Source organism: Ammodytes marinus, assembly GCF_949987685.1.
Source record: "Ammodytes marinus genome assembly, chromosome: 23".
Classification (NCBI taxonomy): Eukaryota; Metazoa; Chordata; class Actinopteri; order Uranoscopiformes; family Ammodytidae; genus Ammodytes; species Ammodytes marinus.
This window is the reverse complement of record NC_137227.1, coordinates 16789474-16811001: the sequence shown is the minus strand read 5'-3', so window position 1 is coordinate 16811001 and position 21528 is coordinate 16789474. Positions and strand designations below refer to the sequence as shown.

Here is a 21528-nt window from a genome sequence, read left to right as displayed (position 1 = left end):
TTTGATTTAGTTACATCATCCGCTCAACATTAATGTAAGAATCACGCAAATAGGTCGAGTAGGGCGCCATTATGGTTTTAAATAACGTTTGTTTATCATAATAGCTGATATGTGAAGACTCTCGGAGGGGGAGGGAGAGGAAGAAGCAGCCACAGGAGCGAGAGAAGGAGAAGGAGGGGGAGAGGACTCAATTATATCAGATTGGTGTGTGCGTGGCTGTGAGTGGCCAAACGCCAATTTACATTATATTTTTTAATATTTTCTCGTATTTTGATTTTAACCGAATGAATCCTTATTAGGGTTACTGGGTGGTTTTCGATTTGTTGCATGATTCCCGGTGGAAAAGGCCTTTGTGGTGAAATTAATAAAGGCAGCAGCAGCAGCAGCAGCAGCAGCATCTCGCAGTGGTGTGTGTGTAGAAAGGAAAGAAAGTGCGTTATTGTTAGTTGACACGGATCATCCTCATCCGGCCTGCTGAGCAGAGAAGCCGGGAGCTGGAGTTTGCATCGCAGCACCCACCATGGCGGTAAACCTGGACAAGGAAGCGTACTACCGCCGCATCAAGAGACTATACGGCAACTGGAAGGTAAAAACTGGGCAAGTTTTGGAGCTAAAAAAAACATCTTTGGTTATCTTTTACGTGGAGAAAGTGATTTTTTTAAAGGGGGTATACCGCGTTTTTCTACCCAGGCGAGGTGACTCTGTTGTCGGCGTGAATCTGAGGTTCCCCCCCGCTAACAGTTCCGACACCCAGGCTGCGGACAGGCCTCAATGTTACATGACCAAACTCTTAACGTCTTTATTTGCACTGAAATGCATCTCCTTCATTGGACGTGTGTGGAGTATATTTCACCTGAATAGTCTTGGTTTTTAAACAGCTATTCATTCACCACGTTACTAGCCTGCTAGCTTTTTTAAGTTTGCCAGCCAGCTAGCTAACTCACTAGCACAGTGGCTAACCGAGCAGCTAAAGGTGTAGTGAAAGTGAACCTGTGTGGACAGTCACTCACTTTGGACGAATATATCGACGTTGAAGTTGCCCCTCAACCCCAATTTCCTACCCGCATGATTTCAACGTATTGCTACTACAAGATACTGTCAATTTTACCCATTGCAACATGCTAATGTTAGCTGGCTAATTAGCATCAGAATATTGCCAGCATCAACATTAACATGTGCATTTAGTGTGTGCCTGGTGAAAATGACTTAATGTTATACAATTTAATGTTTCAAGTTGCTTTACGTTAAGCGATTGCAGCAACTTAATAAGTCTTCAACTCTGTATTCAGTTCAGAAGTTGTAACTTAATGTTTCATGGTGAGGTTTCTTTATGACTGAGTATCTTTGTCAGTGTATTTCTCAATTTACTCTTAAAGAAAGCACCTTCTTCATTCGCCTTTTATAACGTGCTATTAAAATGCTTTGAATCAACTTATTGAGACTGTGTGCTCTGTAGCATCAGGTGCTAGTGTTGCTGAAGAAGTATTCAACTTTATCACTCACTGGGATTTTATTTTAGTAGCACCTGACATCAACTCTCTTTGTCTACCAGACTGTTCATATAGAGGGTTCTTGTACAGCCTTGAACAAGTATGTTTAATGTTTAATTCATCTAAAAAACATTGCTTTTATTGGTTTGCGAATGTCTGAAATTGATCAGCAAGTGATCCTGATAAAATCCAAATCCCCATGTCATCGGTTTAAAAAAAAAAAAATTCTGACTTCCTGTTCGCAAACTACAAAAATAATTGTTAAATTTTTTTTTTTTTTTAATAATTATTATAAAATAAAATATCATATAAGCATCACAGAGATCCCCACGCATGCAGTGATCTGATATGATCACGTTTAGACATTAATTGGTATTTTATGTGTTTTAATTTTGAATGAATATCCAAAATACTTAATTTTTCATAATTTGAAGTAGATCCTCTTACTTTTTAATTGGACCAACGAAGTCAAAATTTCAAAGTACTTGATGTCATTTTTCTCTACAGTTTTGCCTTATGTAAATTGATCTTTAATTACGTTTATAAGCATCTTTTAAATGTAACTTGCTTCACGCAGTCGTAACCCTGCTATAGTAGATGGAGCAGGACAGCTTCAGTACAGGCTTCAGTACAGGCTTCCAATGTGTTACCTTTTATTATACAATTACTTGAAGTGTGCTTACCTGTTGTGTTTTTTTAAAATTCTTATTATATAATTTTTCTATTGCAGAAAGGTGAAGATGAGTTCGGCAAAGTTGACGCCATTGTTGTGTCCGTCGGAGTGGACGAAGAGACTGTATACGCCAAATCCACAGCCATTCAGGTAAATGAAAATAAGGGCCGTATTACTTAAGACACACTAAATGGTAAATGGGCTCCACTTAAATAGCGCTTTCCCCTTGTTTTTCACAGACCCAAATCGCTTTACATTGTTTTGTTCACATTCACCCAATCACACACACATTCATACACCGATAGCAGCAGCAGCAGCTACCACGCAGGGTGCAAGCTAACTATCGGGAGCAGTTTAGGGTTCAGTGTCTCTTTGCTCAGGGACACTTGGACATGTGGCGGGGAGACGGGGGATCGAACCACAGACCCTGTAACCCAGTGGACGACCGCCCTACACACTTCACCACTAGCACGATCCTGTCACTTGTCACTTACTCTGAATGCCAAAAGAGCTGAGGCTTTATTTAGCATTCAGGTGTTTTCAATATGGGGCGACTGTGGCTCAGGTGGTAGAGCGGGTCGGCCAATGATCGAAGGGTTGGCGGTTCGATTCTTGCCCTGCCACTTGTGTCATGGTTGTTCGGTCCTTGGGCAAGACACTTCACCCACCTTTGCCTTGTGTGAATGTCGATAGTTAGCCTGCTATTGGTGTGTGAATGGTAACGTGGGAATGGGAACAGGTCTCCCTTGAAAAAGAGTCTCCGGTCTCAATGGGATTTACCTGTATAAATAAAAGGTTAGATAACATAATATTCCGTTTGTTTTCTCCCCTCAGACTTGGCTGTTTGGTTACGAGTTGACGGACACCATCATGGTTTTCTGCGACACCAAAATCATCTTCCTCGCCAGCAAGAAGAAGGTCGACTTCCTCAAGCAGGTGGCCATCACCAAGGGCAACGAGAACGCCAACGGAGTCCCGCCCATCACCCTGCTCACCAGAGAAAAGGTTAAAAAAAACTGTGTGAAAAAGACGCCATTTTTTTCCCCCCCTCCGAACTATTTCTTGTTTTGACTCTGTTGTCATTCCTGCGTTTGTTTTTTTTCTTACTTTTCTATGCACAAATAATGTATTATTTTGTATTTTATCAAAAGTAAGGGGTGAGCGTATACCTATCACAAAGGCATTAAGAAAAACTATATAAAAATAGCGTTCTTTGCACTGATGGTCTCGTTTGCCGTAACATGTCGTCTATGATCATCAGAGGAAAAATTAGACTGTAGCAGAAATATTAAAAAGTTCCTCGTAGCATTTATTTCTTTTTTTTTTTTCTTTTTTTTTTTTTTTATAAAATAATCAGGCACTTATGGATATGATTCTTGGAAAACAAACCAACCTTTCTGTCCGTTTGTGTCCCTTTAGAATGAAAGCAACAAGGCGAACTTTGACAAGATGATCGAGGCAATCCGCAGCAGCAAGGAGGGAAAGTCGGTCGGAGTTTTCAGCAAAGACAAATTCCCCGGAGAATACATGAAGAGCTGGAACGACACCATCACCGCAGAGAGCCTGGAGAAGGTGTGTGTGTGTGTGTGTGTGTGTGTGTGTGTGTGTGTGTGTGTGTGTGTGTGTGTGTGTGTGTGTGTGTGTGTGTGTGTGTGTGTGTGTGTGTGTGTGTGTGTGTGTGTAAATGTATTTGTATTTGTATGTGTGCCCACGTTAATATACATGTTAGGGATGCATCATGGCTGCATGTAACCAATAACACATGTCCTTTTTACTAACACACATCTCTGTATTTGTTACACTTTGTAACCCAAGTATGTATAGTGTATTAATCTCTCTATATTATCATCTAACAAATTGTGTAGCACTTTTGCCTGTTAATTTTGTAAAAAAAAATATATATATTATTGCAGAAAAAAGTTAAGAAAATAAAAGTAAATTTGAAAGTTGATAATAACTTTTAAAGCCCTGTCAGCTGGTTATAGAGAGTACGTTTTTCCTGTGTGCTTAATTTGTGTAAGTCAATGTCCTGTCAGCTAGTATAAAGTCTAACTGTGTGCTGTGTTCAGGTGGACATCAGTGCAGTTTTACAATAGGTATAAAGCCCTCTCGGTTCGTATAGAGAGTACATTTTCCTGTGTTTAATTTGTGTAAGTCAATGCCCTGTCAGCTAGTATAGAGAGTACCGTACTTTTCGGCCTACAAGCCGCGACTTTTTCCCCGTTTTTCGACCCTGTTATTACACAGCACAGTATATATTCTGTAGCTACTGGGGATGGGCGTTAGTAATCGAGTACTCGAGTACTCCTCGTTTCAAATGATCTCGATTGGTGGATGAGGAAAATTGTTTTTTGTTTTTTTTAGTGTTTGTAGCCTTTAGGCCAGCCGGCGGGCCGCCCCTATTTTAAAATGTTATATACGTGTACAAAACGGCACAAAACGGATGTAAAGTTTAACAAAATTAAATATTTTGATCCAAGTTAAATAAACTAAGCGTTGTGTCAAACAGAAACCGCAAATAACTGCCACCTCCGTGCAGCGCAGCCAGTGCGTGGTCTCCACAGCACCGCGGAGCTGAATGCGGTGCTGGAAAACTTGGAAAGACACGTAAAGAAGCCAGGCTGACTTCGGGCACATTCGAGCAAACGATAAGAAGCCTTTATTATGGAATATAGGATTGAGATTCAAAAGCCGACGGTGTAACGTTCCGTTAACGAGGAATTAGTCGTGGTAATTAGTCACGGACAGGAGTGAGCATACGCGGTTGGATATACTAGCCTACTACTTCTACTGCTTTGGTGAGTTATTTAGCCTATCTATGTGTTTAAATTGTAGGACAATAATTGTATTGTATTTGCTGCCCTTCTTATTTAAAATGTCTATTTTGAATGTTAGCCAACTGCAGCCCATGCTTTTTTTCTCTCTCTTTTTTCTCTCTCCACCGCAGACCTACTCGATCGGTTTAAATTGTGGCCCGCTTATTTAATTACTTTCAGTTAGGAAAATGTGTTTTAAACTTGTGGAAAATAAATCCTTAATATCATATGGCAACTGTGACTGTTTGACATAAGCATTGAGCGCTTTATTGCGGTCAACCGTTGTTCTGTAGACAGATGCGTTGCGTCCTAAAAATAGAAAAAAGTTTAACGGGGAATCGATTGATCCTCGAGGAATGCAAGCGATCACACGAGTAGCGAAAACACTCGTGCCCATCCCTAATAGCTACTATTGCACAAAATGGTAACACTTACGTGTTATGCAAATATGCAACTTGTTTGTTGAAATGTGGGAGCTTCCTCAAGCAGCCATCTCTTTCCCGACAATCCCCTCTGTGCACGAACTCTTACATATGGTAATTAAACATTATAACACCTGCGGCTTATTGTCCAGTGCGGCATATAGTACGGAAAGTACGGTAGTAAGTGTGTGCTGTTTGCAGGTGGACATCAGTGCGGTGGTGGCGTACACGATGGCGGTGAAGGAGGACGGAGAGATGAACCTCATGAAGAAGGCGGCGGCCATCACCAGCGAGGTTTACTCAAAGTTCTTCAAGGAGCGAGTCATGGAGATAGTGGACGCAGACGAGGTGAGGGGAGCAGACACTAGATTTAAGTAATGTGGTGATTTTTATTTTTTATTTTTTAAATATCTGTATTCCTTTCTGCAGACAAGTACAGAGAACATAGATGCAGACAATTAAATCATGATTTTTTTTTTTCAAGGGATTAACGTTTGTAATTCTCAACTTTATTATTACAATTATTTATGTCCACAGAGTTAAATGTGCATGTGGCTCTTGTCTCTCTCTCTACCCTGACCCTGAGTTTTTAATTTATTATTATAAAACAAAAAAAATGTTATGGCACAAAAACTTTTGTTGCACTTAAGCAATAGCACATGAGAGGGAGCATGTTGTCGCTCTATATCAGCGCTGCTGTGATTCGGTCGTAGGTACAAGGCCGCAGGTTTGTGAACAGTTTGGTGAACAGTCCATGAACGGTCAGAGTGATGTTGTTCGCTCATATCAGCATATCCTTCAGAACGCATAGAAGGTCTCTCGTCCAATCAAATCACACGCTCAGAACCACTGCTGTATAATTAAAGATGGCAACCAAATGAAACGATATGTCCGATACTGGACGGCCCAAGAAATGGTCATTATTCAGCCTGTATTATATTACTCTTTAAAATCATATTTTTTTTTGGTATTTTATGCTTTTATTAGACAGTTTGGAGAGCGACCAATTTGGAATTCCTGTTTCTGGAAAAAATGTCAGATAAGTGTGTGTGTGTGTGTACGGTATATATGTGTTTGTATATATTAAACTCTTCCCTCGTCTGTCCAACAGAAAGTGCGTCACAGTAAGCTGGCGGAGTCTGTGGAGAAGGCCATCGAGGAGAAGAAGTATCTGAGCGGCGCCGACCCGACCACGGTGGAGATGTGTTACCCGCCAATCATCCAGAGCGGAGGAAACTACAGCCTCAAGTTCAGCGTCGTCAGGTAGCAACCACTCAACACAAAGTTAAAGTCGTTTGCTATTGTATAGATCCGTTTTTTTTTTTTTTTTTTTTTCTCCACTAAGCTGGAAGATATTTTATTAAGCTGTTTGGAGTTTTATAGATCTGTTGATTTATTTTCTCTCAGTTAAATTGTTTGGTCAATTTTATGTAAGAAAAAATATATATATATTTGCAAAAAAAAGATATAGGTGACGTCTTCAGAGTTTAGTTTTTGTTACAGTTGCTCCTATTTAGAATATAAATATATGTAAAAAAATAAAAAATTACTGCAAAGAATTTGTGCTTTATGCCACAATGTATAGCCTGAAACAAGAACTGGGTTGCGGGGTCGGTGGTTCGATCCCCCGTCTCCCCGTCACATGTCCAAGTGTCCCTGGGCAAAGAGACACTGAACCCTAAACTGCTCCTGATAGTTAGCTTGCACCCTGCGTGGTAGCTGCTGCTGCTATCGGTGTATGAATGTGTGTGTGATTGGAGTGAATGTGTACAAAGCAATGTAAAGTGCTTTGGGTCTGTGGAAAAACCAGGGAAAAGAGCTAGTGTATATTTACCATCCATTTACCATATGTTTTTCCCCATCCCCCCCCCCCCCTCCCTGTCTGTCCCAGTGATAAGAACCACATGCACTTTGGGGCGATCACGTGCGCGATGGGGATCCGCTACAAGTCGTACTGCTCCAACCTGGTGCGCACGCTCATGGTGGACCCGCCCCAGGAGATGCAGGACAACTACAACTTCCTGCTGTTAGTGGAGGAGGAGCTGCTCAAACAACTCAAGCACGGTGCGTTCACGGGCATGGCTGAGAGCGTGGGAGACTCGGGGACTTATTTTTTTACATTATTTATGCATTTGAGGTGCACTTTGTAGGATCAGAGGCCAGCAGTGAGTTTACTAGACATATTTAGTCTGCTGTTAGTGGAAGAAGAGCTGCTCAGACAACTCAAGCACGGTGCGTTCACGGGCAGGCTGAGAGTGTGGGGGACTCGGGTAATTGTTGTTAAAGCCACCAAGTGTGATATTGGCAACTTGTAATAATATTTACATTTATCTGTCTGTCTGTCTGTCTGTCTGTCTGTCTGTCTGTCTGTCTGTCTGTCTGTCTGTCTGTCTGTCAGCCAATATTCATCAGTCATTGATAATCCCAGCCTTTATAGTTGCTTCTAAAGCTCTCTCCAAAATGCTTTTTCTTCTCAAACAGTTCAAATATTCAAAGAATTTCATAATCAGAATTCTTGCTGATAAAATGTATAATGGAGGACTGAACTATACATCGTAAACTGTGCCACACAAAGGCGTAGACAGTGAGATTGTGATTTTGTGTGTGTGTGTGTGTGTGTGTGTGTGTGTGTGTGTGTGTGTGTGTGTGTGTGTGTGTGTGTGTGTGTGTGTGTGTGTGTGTGTGTGTGTGTGTGTGTGTGTGTGTGTGTGTGTGTGTGTGTGTGTGTGTGTGTGTGTGTGTGTGTGTGTGTGTGTGTGTACTTATAATCCTTTTCTTTCTCCCTCCAAAGGTGTTAAAATCTGCGACGCCTACAACGCCGTTCTGGAATACGTGAAGAAAGAGAAGTCAGACCTGGTAGCAAAGCTCACTAAAAACCTCGGGTAAATGCACTAAACAACCAACTGTCTTATTCAATACACTGACTTTTACACACTTTTCTGATAAATTTTTATATTTTGTGTTTTTGCAGCTTCGCGATGGGCATCGAGTTCAGAGAAGGCTCGTTGGTTTTGAACGCAAAGAATCAGTACAAACTGAAAAAAGGTGAGAATTCATCTAAAGAAGTCCTTGTGTTGTGTTTGACAGTTTCAACGTTACTGGTGGCATTTCAAATAGTGCGGTGCCTGGACCCTCAGTCATTAAAAATTGATGTGCCAGTTTTGTTTTCGCTGCTAAATTGAAGGTATTGGTCTAAAGAACAATTTTGGTTCCAAAATGGCCCCAATAGAAATAATGATTTCTTGAAGATTTTTTATTCAGAAAAAAAAAATTAGGTCTGTTGACTCTCGGACCAATATTGTTCTATAGACCCTTACCTTCCATTTAGAGGTGGAAACTAAACATTTGCATCAATCTTAAATTAAAACAATAAATTACCCATTAACGGCCCCCTCTCCACTAAAATAGGCAAATGTATCAAGACTAGAGGTGGGCATAGATTAATTTTTTTAATCTAGATTAATCTAGATTAATTTTGAAATTAATCTAGATTAATCTAGATTAAAATGGCTCATTTGAATTCATTCATAATATGTGTGTGCTCCCTAAATAATGACTCAAAGTAAGTCTTTGAGAACGTGTTTCTCAAGCCAGGTGGCGCATCAGACCAGGGGCTCATCTCCTGTTTCCAACATGCATCACAAACTGCTTGAGGAAGCTGTTCTACTATGATAATTGGTGATGAAAATAAATAATGTTCAACAAGATGTACTTGTGTTTACAAACTGTTTATTCAGTTAAACATGAACTGTAGGCCATAAGAGGTAACGATGAATTGTTTAGGGCTGCAACTAACGATTATTTCAATAATCGATTAATCGGTCGATTATTTTTTCGATTAATCGATGAATCGGATAAAAAAAATAAACATTTGTAAATGCTGCATCTTTATTCAAAAACTGAACATTACTTCAAATTCACAGTGCACACTGAAGTGTCAAAACACCAGGTTATTGCTCCAACGTCCCGGAACTATTAAAAGTAATATTAAATGATAAAAAATTAATAATAAACTTAACTGGGATAACACAAAAAAAAACATACAATGTATGATATACATTTATACAGTATAAGGGATGTCCATGGTAAACCAGTCAACCGATAATATTTTTAACCGGTAAATACTAACGGTTAAAAAAATTAAATCATCTTAATTTCTCTCAGATGACAGGAGAGTTAATTTGTATTGATATTGATACCATTTTCATGACTCCTTAACGATCCAAGTCTTTATTGATATCAAAATTGATAATTTTCTATTATTTTGTTGAAATAGAACTTGTATTATTGCTTTAATTGCTGATATGATCATAGCTCTAGATAGGACATTAAACAGGTCATAATTCCATTCCATCTTTACTATCTATTTTATCTTGCTGGGAAAACAAGTTTCGCCAAAATCTCAAATTTCTTTTTTTTTGTGTTGCATTTGAACACATCAATCATATTACTGAGCCGGCCTGAACACATCACAGTTGACATGTTTGCTACTTTTTTTAAGCTAACTAGCTTTATATCCTTCCGATTTTAACATGGATTTAAAATCTGGATCACTATTTTTAACTGACGGGACTTTCTACACCGTTCGGTTGTATGATTACTGCCGCTGCATTGAATGACTGTTGATGCGCCGATGCCGATTCTCCGAGCACGTCTGCACACCGTCTGCAGCAGCAGCTGACAGAGTTTTTTTGGACTAGACGGATACTGAGTTGATGGAGTTTTTTTTAACCCAAAGAAAGCAAAGGTACAACACTTTTATATAGGCCTGCAGTCCAGTGTTAGATATGACCAAAATACAAGCTGTGGCCGCTCACACTATAGCTTTCCCGCACGTGAAGCGAGCCTTCACGTGCGGAAGGGGGTTCACCCCGACGGCGAACAGCATCTCCCCTGAGCCGAACAGGAGGTGGAATTAAGAGATTAACGGCGATATTTTTTTTATCGCCCGATAAGAGTCTGGCGTTAACGTAGCCGTTAACGCCGTTATCGGCCCACCACTAATCAAGACATAATCTGAAAATATTGTTTTTGGTGTAGAATCAAACCTCCATAAATATATGCAGGGTATAATATTATACTATATCGTGCATATATCTAACTATTTGTATTCAGATGTTAAATATAGACTGAAAATTCTACTGAGAATCCTGGAAATTTGAGTATGGAATTCTGAAATGGAAAATGTGTAGGAAGCCTGAATAAAACCAAAGTGTGTGTGTGTGTGTGTGTGTGTGTGTGTGTGTGTCCAGGCATGGTGTTGAGTGTCAGTTTGGGTTTCGCCGACCTCGTCAATAAAGAAGGAAAGAAAGAGGAGCAGAAGAAATACGCCTTGTTCGTCGGAGACACGATACAGATCAACGAGGTAAGCTGCAATTTACCACAATGCAAAAGACACTTGAATGCATCGCCTATTTATTTGTGTCCATAAACAACCACTAAAAAAATGAATCCTTCACTTGATGTTATAAACCATAAGGCAGGTTTATTTCTATAGCACAATTCAGACACAAGGCCCATTCAAAGTGCTTTACAGGGGCAAGATTAAAATACATCAAGATTAGACATTAGAAATTGCATTTAAGAGATAGTTAAAACAAAGAAAATCCATCAAGATTATATAGCTATTTAGAATGGCTGCAATGAAAACTATGTGACAATATAGTTATTTTCCATACAGCCTGTTAAACATAATATGAGCAATAGTTTAAAAAGTTCCAAGCAGGGGCGCCCTTAGCTCAGTTGGTAGGGCGTCCCCCCCGGGCCGGGCCTAGCAGCAGACCCGGGTTCGATTCCAGCCCGCGGTCGTACTCTGCATGTCACTCCCCTCTCTGCCCCATTTCACCTCTGTCTCTTCACACTATCAATAAAGCATAAAAAATGTTTTGTGTAACAGGAAGAGGCAGCTACAGTGCTCACACCGGTCAAGAAAAAGATCAAAAACGTTGGAATCTTCTTAAAGGTAAGTGTGTCTCTGCTCATCACTTCAACACTGAACAAGTCATTTTACAAACAATCGGGAACAAAACCAACAAGTTAAAAGATGTATTTCTTTAACCATTTTGATGACTTCAACCTGTTTCTTTTGACTTTTTTTAAAAGAAATTTATCAACACTCGTCACTGCAAATGTTTTACAATGTCAGGAACGGGGCTTAAAGGTGCAGTGTGTAATATGACATCATCAAGAAAGTTCTAGAAAGTTCTAGAATGCAACACTCCCTGGGTAACCCCAACCCTTTAGAATAATAACAGAAGCTACAGTGGCCTTCAAGGACAAGAACAATTCTAAATTTTAAACAATGCACCTGATGACATTCCAACTATGACACTTTCAAGATGGCGGCACTAGGCCTTGGTCCAAAATATGCAGAAATATGGACATATATGAGACCCTTTCTAAGGGAAAAAAAAATATTCAAAACATTTTTGTTCAGCTATTATGCACTAAATTAAACGTACTTATGGATATTATAATTACTTTCTACAAAATCTGCTAGGAAATAAAACCCAAAATTCTACACACTGCAGGTTTAACAAATGCCTTTTAAATTTTACCATTTCGTTATCAACTTTTAATGTGATCTTGGCTCATTTTAAAGGACCATCAACATGTTTCTTTGCGTCTTTTTAACACGTTTTTTTTTTTTTTTTTTTTTCAGAATGACGATGAGGAAGACGAGGAGGAGGAAGGAGACAATGCCGAAGAACTGCTGGGGAAGGGAGCTCGTAGCGCCGCGCTGCTCGCTGACAGAACCAGGGTGAGTGTGTGTGTGTGTGTGTGTGGTTAAATATGTTTGTGTGTGTTTGTGGTTCTGTGTGTGTGTGTGTGTGAATTAAATACATGCGTGTGTGTGGGGTTAAATATGTGTGTTTGTGTGTGGTTAAATACCTATGATCAGTGTTGATTTACCACCTTGACAGTGTGTCAATAACTAAGGGTGTGACTGTCTTTGTGCTCCTGTAACCAGCTAACTGGGAAGGTAAGTATCCGTTGTTATTCCCTCGTCAATATCTCATCGACTGAACCGGTTCAGTTCTACGTAGATATCCATGGGGAAATGTTTTTTTTATTTTTAAATTTGAGTGATTTTTGATTATTATTTTATTATTTCTGACCATCCAAAGCCATGACACATGTCTGTATTCTGCATGTATGTCATTTTTCAGGCCCGACCGATATGGATATATATTTTTTTTTAGCGACTATTCCGATATTAGGGAGTAAAACATTCTGATAACTGATGTATTGGCCGATTTTTTTTAAGGTGCTCCAAGGAACTTTCAGTTTCTGTTCATTCTTGCACCCCCTTTGTTAAGTTGTCTCGTAGGCTACTACATAAAAAATAAATAAATTTACTGTTTTCAGAAATATTCAAAAGTTTGTCGTAGCACCTTTTTTTTTAATTATGAAAAATAAAGTTTTAACATTTGGTGTTTTTCGGACAACTTCTGACCTGTTACGATTATTCTAAGAGGCTTTTAATCGGCCTATTTATCGGTCGGGCTCTAGTTTTTTTTTTTTTTTCATCTTTTTGTGAATACCAAAAATCTCTTGAACTCTTCAGTGTGTGTGTGTGTGTGTGTGTATATATCTATCTGTGTGTGTGATCACTGAGTTCTTTCTATCATTAAACGCAGAACGAGATGACGGCGGAGGAGAAGCGGCGAGCTCATCAGAAGGAACTGGCCAACCACCTGAACGAGGAAGCAAAGCGCCGACTGACCGAGCAGAAGGGAGAGCAGCAGACACAGAAGTGAGTGGGAAAAGCAAAGTAACTATAGCTTTTTTGTCCTTGAAGGCCACCGTAGCTTCTGTAAATTCTCTGAACGGGACTGGTACTTGGGAATGTTGCAATCTATATTTCTCACCACTAGATGTCGCCAAAATACTACTATATTACACACTTTACCTTAAACCCATAAACGTATACAACCTTTTTCATTCAAAGCCAGCAGCAGACGATATAGCCATGGATTCACACATGTAATTAAAGACCTACTTCACCGGTGGGAATATGAAGGTGTATTGAACTCTGAGATCCTTTGTAGTATAAATGTGCAAACATTTTTGAATTCAGTTCAGCCTAGCCTGAGAAAAGGCAGAAAGAGTGTTTTATTGTCTCACTTTTTTAACATTACATTTTACTAGTGTGACATCAGACGTGGTAAAATGTAGGGTTAGGATTAACAGGACAGCTGGGCCAAGGGAAGACTGAGGGAAGAAAAACCTCATTCATTATATTATAATAGTGATTTTATAATGGTAGAACGCCGGTTCCTTATGGGTGAAGTATTCCTTTAAACTGTCTCTTCCTCTAATTGTGTTTTTGCTCTCATCTCCTCAGGGCCAGGAAGTCCAACGTGTCGTATAAGAACGTGTCCCAGTTGCCTCGAGAAAAAGACATCAGAGAAATGAAGATCTTCATCGACAAGAAGTACGAGACCGTCGTCATGCCCGTGTTCGGCATAGCAACGCCGTTCCACATCGCCACCATCAAGGTAAAAACCGCTACAGCAACTTTAATTGTCCTTCCATTAAAAATGTATCTGTAGTTTTCATTGATTTTGTTTGAACAAGAAGAGGCATGACATCAAATAGCCTCTTTGCCCCATTCAACTCCCTCTCTCCATTTGTTGAATAAAGCAAAAATACGCTAAAAAATTACCACAAAAAAAAATTAACACAAACATTTTTGAGTACCTTTACCTTTAATTTTGACTGGTCCTTCATATTGACTGATGGCTTCTCTCGCTCCTCTGTCTGTGTCTCTCTCTCTGTCTCTCTGTCTGTCTGTCTCTCTCTCTCTCTCTCTCTCTCCCACTGTGTAGAACATCAGTATGTCAGTGGAGGGCGACTACACGTACCTGAGAATCAACTTCTACGTCCCGGGCAGCTCTCTGGGCCGGCAGGAGGGGAACATCTTCCCAAACCCAGACGCAACATTCGTTAAAGAAATGTGAGTTTAAATGATTGACACAGCAACATTCCAGTGTACCTGAAAATATGATAACAAATAATTTTATATATATTTTTTTCACTTATCTGCTCCACTACTAGAAGGGCTTTTAAAGTCATAAAAAAAAACGCTCAAAACATACAAGGCACATCAAGTCTGACTATCATTTATACATTTATGTGTGTGTCCCCTTTCAGTACGTACCGAGCGTCCAACCTGAAAGCCCCCGGCGAGCTGTCGATTCCCGCCACCAACCTGCAGAACGCGTTCCGCATCATAAAGGAAGTCCAGAAGCGCTACAAGACTCGAGAGGCGGAGGAGAAGGAGAAGGAAGGCATCGTCAAGCAGGACTCGCTGGTCATCAACCTCAACCGCAGCAACCCCAAACTCAAAGACCTCTACATCAGACCCAACATCGCCCAGAAGAGAATGCAGGGCTCGCTCGAGGCTCATACTAACGGTGAGAACGCATTTGGGGGTTTTTAGGGTTGTCCTGAATGAGGTGGTAGGATGTCCTAGAGGAAAGAGAGGCAGAACAGTAACCATGAGGGCTCTGGTTCCTCCTCCCAGTAACCATGAGGGCTCTGGTTCCTCCTCCCAGTAACCATGAGGTCTCTGGTTCCTCCTCCCAGTAACCATGAGGTCTCTGGTTCCTCCTCCAGTAACCATGAGGTCTCTGGTTCCTCCCAGTAACCATGAGGTCTCTGGTTCCTCCTCCCAGTAACCATGAGGTCTCTGGTTCCTCCTCCCAGTAACCATGAGGTCTCTGGTTCCTCCTCCCAGTAACCATGAGGTCTCTGGTTCCTCCTCCCAGTAACCATGAGGTCTCTGGTTCCTCCTCCCAGTAACCATGAGGTCTCTGGTTCCTCCTCCAGTAACCATGAGGTCTCTGGTTCGATCCCCGGCACCAGACAGGAGTGTGTTAGTAGTAAAACTATTACATCTACGGTGCCCACCATCTCTACCGTTGTGTAGACACTTAACCCCAAACTGCTCCAGGGGCGCTGTACTATGGCTGACCCTCTGGAGTGTGGTAACTAAAGAGCGGAAGTGTAGTAACTTGAGAGGGGATATGCGGAAAGACGAATTTCAATGTGCGTCGTGTAAATTGACTAATAAAGATAATTGCACTCTAAGATAAGGTGACGTCATGATGTAAATTGTTGCATAAAAAAACTTCCAAATACTGAATTGAGCTTCGAATAACAACAAAACAAACTAATAATAGGATTTCAAATTATTCGAGACAGTTTCTATGGAGATACAATTGTGAACAAACGACCCCCTGACCTGCTCCTCTCTCCTCCCTGCGCAGGTTTCCGTTTCACGTCGGTGCGCGGCGACAAAGTCGACATTCTTTACAACAACATCAAACACGCCATCTTCCAGCCCTGTGACGGGGAGATGATCATCGTGCTGCACTTCCACCTCCGGGTACGTCAACGGGGTTTAGCACTGAATGAATTAAATAATATGGATTAAAGGTGCAATGTGTAACTTTGGGTGTGTCAGAGAAGTGAACATTTTCTAAGGGATATTCTCATAACTGAATAAACAAACTTTACTCACAGGGAAATGTGATCCCTGGAACACCGTTTGAAGTTAGAAAGCTTCCTGAAAAGTTACTGTTTCACTGTTGTGGTTGTTTACAGCAGCAGGGCCCACAGTTTGGTTTATAAACATTCTCGTCTTACATTTGGTTCCAGGTGAATCAAAATAATTTAGTTTTGACTTGCGATGATATAATGATTCAATACTCAGAATTACATGCAGAGAAAATATGTTTTGTAAACTTAACTGCAGGCTTTTCAAATGTAAACAAATGCCCCTCCTCTGAAACTGCATAGTGCACCTTTTTTAAAAATGTTTTAATCGTGTCCCCTTCCCTTCCAGAACGCCATCATGTTTGGTAAGCGGCGCCACACAGACGTCCAGTTCTACACGGAGGTCGGCGAGATCACCACGGACTTGGGGAAACACCAACACATGCACGACCGCGACGACCTGTACGCGGAACAGATGGAGCGCGAGATGAGACACAAGCTCAAATCGGCCTTCAAGAACTTCATCGAGAAGGTGGAGACGCTCACCAAGGAACAGCTGGAGTTTGAGGTTCCCTTCAGAGACCTCGGGTGAGACGGGACGCCAGTTTAAAACCACATTAAAAAAAATCCTCAGGAAGGAGGCCATTTTAAGCTGCTGTTTGATTTGCATAATAAAATATTTATTTATTTATTATTAAAAAAAGAATGACTCGCTGATTCCAGATACTAATGAAAAATAACGTTGCATGATAGTTTACATCTGAGTTGGGCATATTTATCAATCCAAATGGAAAATAATAATTTGTCAAACTTGTTGCAACAGCCACCTTCGATACATTTTTACTATTTTTAGACCAGGTTTACATAGGCTTGAAAGGCAGGTGTACTGAACATTTTGGCTTTTGTTTGTAGGTTCCAGGGCGCCCCCTACAGGAGCACCTGCCTCTTACAGCCCACGTCCGGTTCCCTCGTCAATACTACTGAATGGGTGAGAACAGGGGGCCATCGACGCACATGATTCACATCAACTAGGGACGAACAGTCTTAAAAAGAGATTTCAATAAAGTCTCTATCCAGTGATGTTTTAAACCACATTGCATATATAAAATGTGTGAATGTCGATAGTTAGCCTGCTATCGGTGTATGAATGTGTGTGTGAATGGCAACGTGGGAAAGGAAAACAGGTCTCCCTTGTAAAAGAGTCTTCGGTCTCAACGGGATTTACCTGTAGAAATAAAGGTTAAAACATGAAGAATGATCTTCAATATTTCTGCATCTGTCATGATGATTAATTTTCTGTTTTACATTGGGTGTGTGATTAAATACGTGTGTGTGTGTGTGTGTGTGTGTGTGTGTGTGTGTGTGTGTGTGTGTGTGGTTATACACGTGTCTGTGTGTGTGTGTGTGTGTGTGTAGCCTCCGTTCGTGGTGACTCTGGACGAGGTGGAGCTGGTGCACTTTGAGCGCGTTCAGTTCCATCTGAAGAACTTTGACGTCGTCATCGTCTACAAGGATTACAACAAGAAGGTCACCATGATCAACGCTGTGCCCGTCAACTCCCTCGACCCCATCAAGGAGTGGCTCAAGTGAGACACGCTCATATAGGCTATTATATCTATCTATCCATCTATCCATCTATCCATCTATCCATCTATCCATCTATCTATCTATCTAGGAGTGGCTCAAGTGAGACACGCTCATATAGGCTATTATGTCTGTCTGTGTCTGTACTCTGTGTCTGTCTGTCTGTACTGTGTGTGTGAACGGGTTATATAGTCTATTATATCTATCTGTCTATCTGTCTGTCTGTCTGTACTGTGTGTGTGTGCCTGGGTTATATAGTCTGAACAGATACAGGTGGAGTCAGTGATTCTGGAGAACGCTTGTTGTCACAATCAGTGGAATATCTCCTCATGATCCGCTACCTCTCCGTACTGTGTGTGTACTGTGTGTGTGCACTGAAAAACAATCTGGTGTTAAAACTAAGTATAGACTCTCTAAACTGGTATGTAAACAACGGGGGCCAACGGTAGCTATAGCAAAATGTTGGTTCACAGAGCTTAGGCTGTGTATTTTTTTTTCCAGCGCATACACACACACACACACACACACACACACACACACACACACACACACACACACTACAGACAGGTAGATTGTGTGGAGATATTCTCAGATCCACCTTTTTAAAACATCTGCGTCTCGACTTGACAATTCCAACTGGATTTTCACACATGTTGCTATGTTTTTTTAAAAAGCAAAATCTAATCAAACATTATTATATATTTTTTTAACATATTTAAACGTGTTCCCCCGTCCCCTTCAGCTCGTGTGACATCAAGTACACGGAGGGCGTCCAGTCGCTGAACTGGACCAAGATCATGAAGACCATCGTGGACGATCCCGAGGGATTCTTCGAGCAGGGCGGCTGGTCCTTCCTGGACCCGGAGGGAGAGGTACGTTCAGCTCACGGGACCAACACACACTGTGGACACAAAGGGCTCAAACTGTCTGGTTACTATTGATTTGATGTATGTAGAAAGTAAGGTTTTCTTTTGATGTTTTGATATTTTTGGTAAAGAAACACTTTATTTTCTTAGATGTTTTGACGTAAATACATTTGACACATTTTTAATTAATTTAAATTAAAATAATTTGAACAGTGTTTATTTATTAATATTATATACAAAAGCTTTGCTAGGTAACACAAACAAAAAAGAACATAGTTTGACATTTTAGTTGTATTTTACTAGTATAATATTTCTTTAAAACCTATTCGTCCTCAAAGCGTTTGGGATAGCGTTTCTGTTGCTACATGCTTTCACTTCATGTTGTTTAATTCAGGCCAAGTTTGATTATTAGCTGGTTTAATTTCTGAAATATATTTGTAGCTCTGTCTATGGATTAGGGGGGGGAATTTAACAAAACCTTACATTTTACGAACCATTTTAAAGCTGGGGTGGAGAATTTGGGGAGAAAATAGCAGTTGGGATAGAGATTTGAACAGTTGACAGTCCCAACAGCCATTAAGATTTTAGAATCGGAGCCTCGCTCTGATTGGTCAAAGTGTACCGCTCATGTTAATTTTGACCAATCAGAAATCACATACCCCAGCTTTTAATGTTGCCTGTAGCGTTGTATGTAAAGTGTTGTATGAATAAAGTTTGATTGACTGTCTGTGTCTGTCTCAGGGAAGTGGAGGAGAGGAAGACTCGGAGTCGGAGAACGAGGATGAGACATTCAACCCGTCAGCTGACGAGTCTGAGGTCGGAGAGGAAGAGGAGGACAGTGACGAAGACTATGACTCAGAGACAGAGGACTCCGGTACGATTATGTCATGATTGATTTTATTTTTTGGGGGGCGACAGGACATGCTGAAACATTTTCATTTCTTTAAACCTTTATTTATCCCCGAGAGATCAGTCGGGGGGGTGGGGGGGTGACCCTCATTTACAATGACGTCGAGTCAAACAAGTGCAAAGCAAAAACAACAATACAATATACAATTCAAAAACATCAAATATACAACATCTGATAAAGAGGGGAAAAAAACGACCATTTAAACATTTAGATATTGATGTGGAATGGCTGGAATTAAAATAATGACCACACCTGCATACCCAGCGTATTAAGAAAAAAATAAAATAAATAAAATGGAATATGAAAAAAATCCATATTCCGGTTAAGACAATTATGGAAATAAGGTGTTTCCATGTGACATCCTAAATCTTTTTCTGGCATACTGAATAGTATGGAAGTATGGGTATTGGAACGCAGGGAATGTTTTCTGCTGAGAAATGTCTACTCTTGAGATGAACTTATCCTACACACACACACTCACTCACACACACACTCACTCACTCACTCACACACACACACACACACACACACACACACTCTCTCTTACTGTGTGTCTCGTTGTGTGTGTTTCAGACTTCAGCGCGTCTGTGGGCAGCGAGGAGGAGAGCGGCAAAGACTGGGACGAGCTGGAGGAGGAGGCCAGGAGAGGTTCGTACGCCCAGTGTGATCTGTGTGTCAGTCTGTCAAAAGGGTCGTCAGGGTTCAATGTTTGTGTTTTTAAGGAAGTGTAGGAAGGAACCATGAGTTCTCCTTCATGGGACTGATGTCAATATCTCAATGATTTTGACCTGAAATAAAATGACTACATACAATTTTTTCTTTTTCTTTTTTTTTTTTTTCTTTTTAAAAGTTTAAAACCATAATCCTGCTTCACATTGTTTGGGACACAGGTGCAGATTCATCCTGTAAAATAATGAAAAGTTTTGAGAATTTGAAATTTGATTTGATTTGATTTTTATTACACACCTATTATTAACTGATTATTGTTAAAATGGCGTCTCTGTCTTCTGTCCCCTTCAGCCGACAAAGAAAGCGTCTACGAAGACGAGGACACAAAACTCAACAATGGCAAGAAGAGAAGGGGCGCCCCACCTCCCCCACCCCCTAGCAAGAAGAAACGCCGCCGCTAAATATCTCACACACACACACACACACACACACACACACACACACACACACACACACACACACACACACACACACACACACACACTGCCAAGTCTAGTTGACCGTTGACCCATCCTTTTACCCCAACTGGCTCTGTTTGACTTGTATACTTCACACACACACACACACACACACACACACACTTGGACATACACAATGTGTATATAGACGTTAGACGCCTCTTATTTTGGTGTTGGTCAGTGAAGTTGTGTTGAGAAAGAACAATACACACGCACGCACACACACACACGCACCAACACACACACCATTCATTAGCTTTTTACTATCCCCTCTTCATTCCTCCCTCCCTCCTTCCCTCCCTCCCTCCATCCATCCATCAGGGTGTCATGTCTGTGTGCGTGTCTGTGTGTATGTGTATACATGTGTGTATCTAAATGGATTTTTATTGCAAGCGTTGTTTATTTTCTGTTTAAAAAAAAAATATCTGCGTTTTCTTAACTAAAATGAATAAATAAAAGAAAAGACTTGTCAATATTCTCTGCCAACTGTTTTATATACGAACCGATAAACGTCTGACACACTCGGTCTCCCGTGATGTCTCTCTCTCTCTCTCCCTCTCTCCAACCGCCATCGTCTGTTTGTGTTCGTTTGTGGTGAAAACATAAAACATTGTCTTTTTTCAAAGGGTCAGGACAGATACATTTTCTGATAATTTTATTTTTATTTTGAATGGGGTTTATATGCGCACACACTCTCACACACAGATTCTCCCTCGCACTTGTGCTCCCCCTGCCCCCCCCCCCCACCCCCCACCTTATTCTTTTGTTCAATCTTCTGAATAGATGCATTGTTGTACTGTTTAATTCTGAAAAATCCAGTTTTTTCTTTTTGTAATAAAATTTAAAGGAATTGTAGTTCTTTTTGAATGGTGTGGTTTTTCTTTTCTTTCCAAAAGCTGGAACGTGTTGCTCTCCGTCAGTTAACATTTTTAAAATATTTTTTACAAATATAATTTAATCTGTATTTACTGTATTTATTCAGTCATTTTCCTCGGTACTTGACGATTTGTATTTTACTCCACACATCAGCTTTGGTCTGGTGCCTCAGCATTGAATAGGATGTTATTGAAAAAGTGG

General features: G+C 40.6%; 1 protein-coding gene across 2 annotated transcripts; it reads left to right on the top strand.

The window, feature by feature from the left end:
- The first annotated feature begins 181 nt into the window (after nt 1–181).
- On the top strand, nt 182–21306 carry supt16h (SPT16 homolog, facilitates chromatin remodeling subunit). Of its 2 annotated transcripts, XM_080052277.1 has the most exons (25): nt 182–586; nt 2221–2313; nt 2998–3168; nt 3583–3735; nt 5603–5749; nt 6513–6664; nt 7293–7465; nt 8193–8283; nt 8373–8446; nt 10654–10766; nt 11298–11363; nt 12063–12161; nt 13042–13157; nt 13749–13902; nt 14233–14360; nt 14558–14820; nt 15676–15794; nt 16254–16492; nt 16817–16892; nt 17321–17490; nt 18231–18360; nt 19096–19228; nt 19838–19912; nt 20285–20399; nt 20436–21306. In XM_080052277.1, exons 1-24 carry the CDS (start codon nt 521–523, stop codon nt 20392–20394), a joined length of 3111 nt encoding a protein of 1036 aa, XP_079908403.1. In that variant the 5' UTR covers nt 182–520; the 3' UTR covers nt 20395–20399; nt 20436–21306. The 2 variants fall into 2 exon arrangements, with proteins under 2 accessions (XP_079908403.1, XP_079908402.1); XM_080052276.1 differs by having other exon boundaries at nt 20285–21306.
- The last annotated feature ends 222 nt before the right edge of the window (nt 21307–21528 follow it).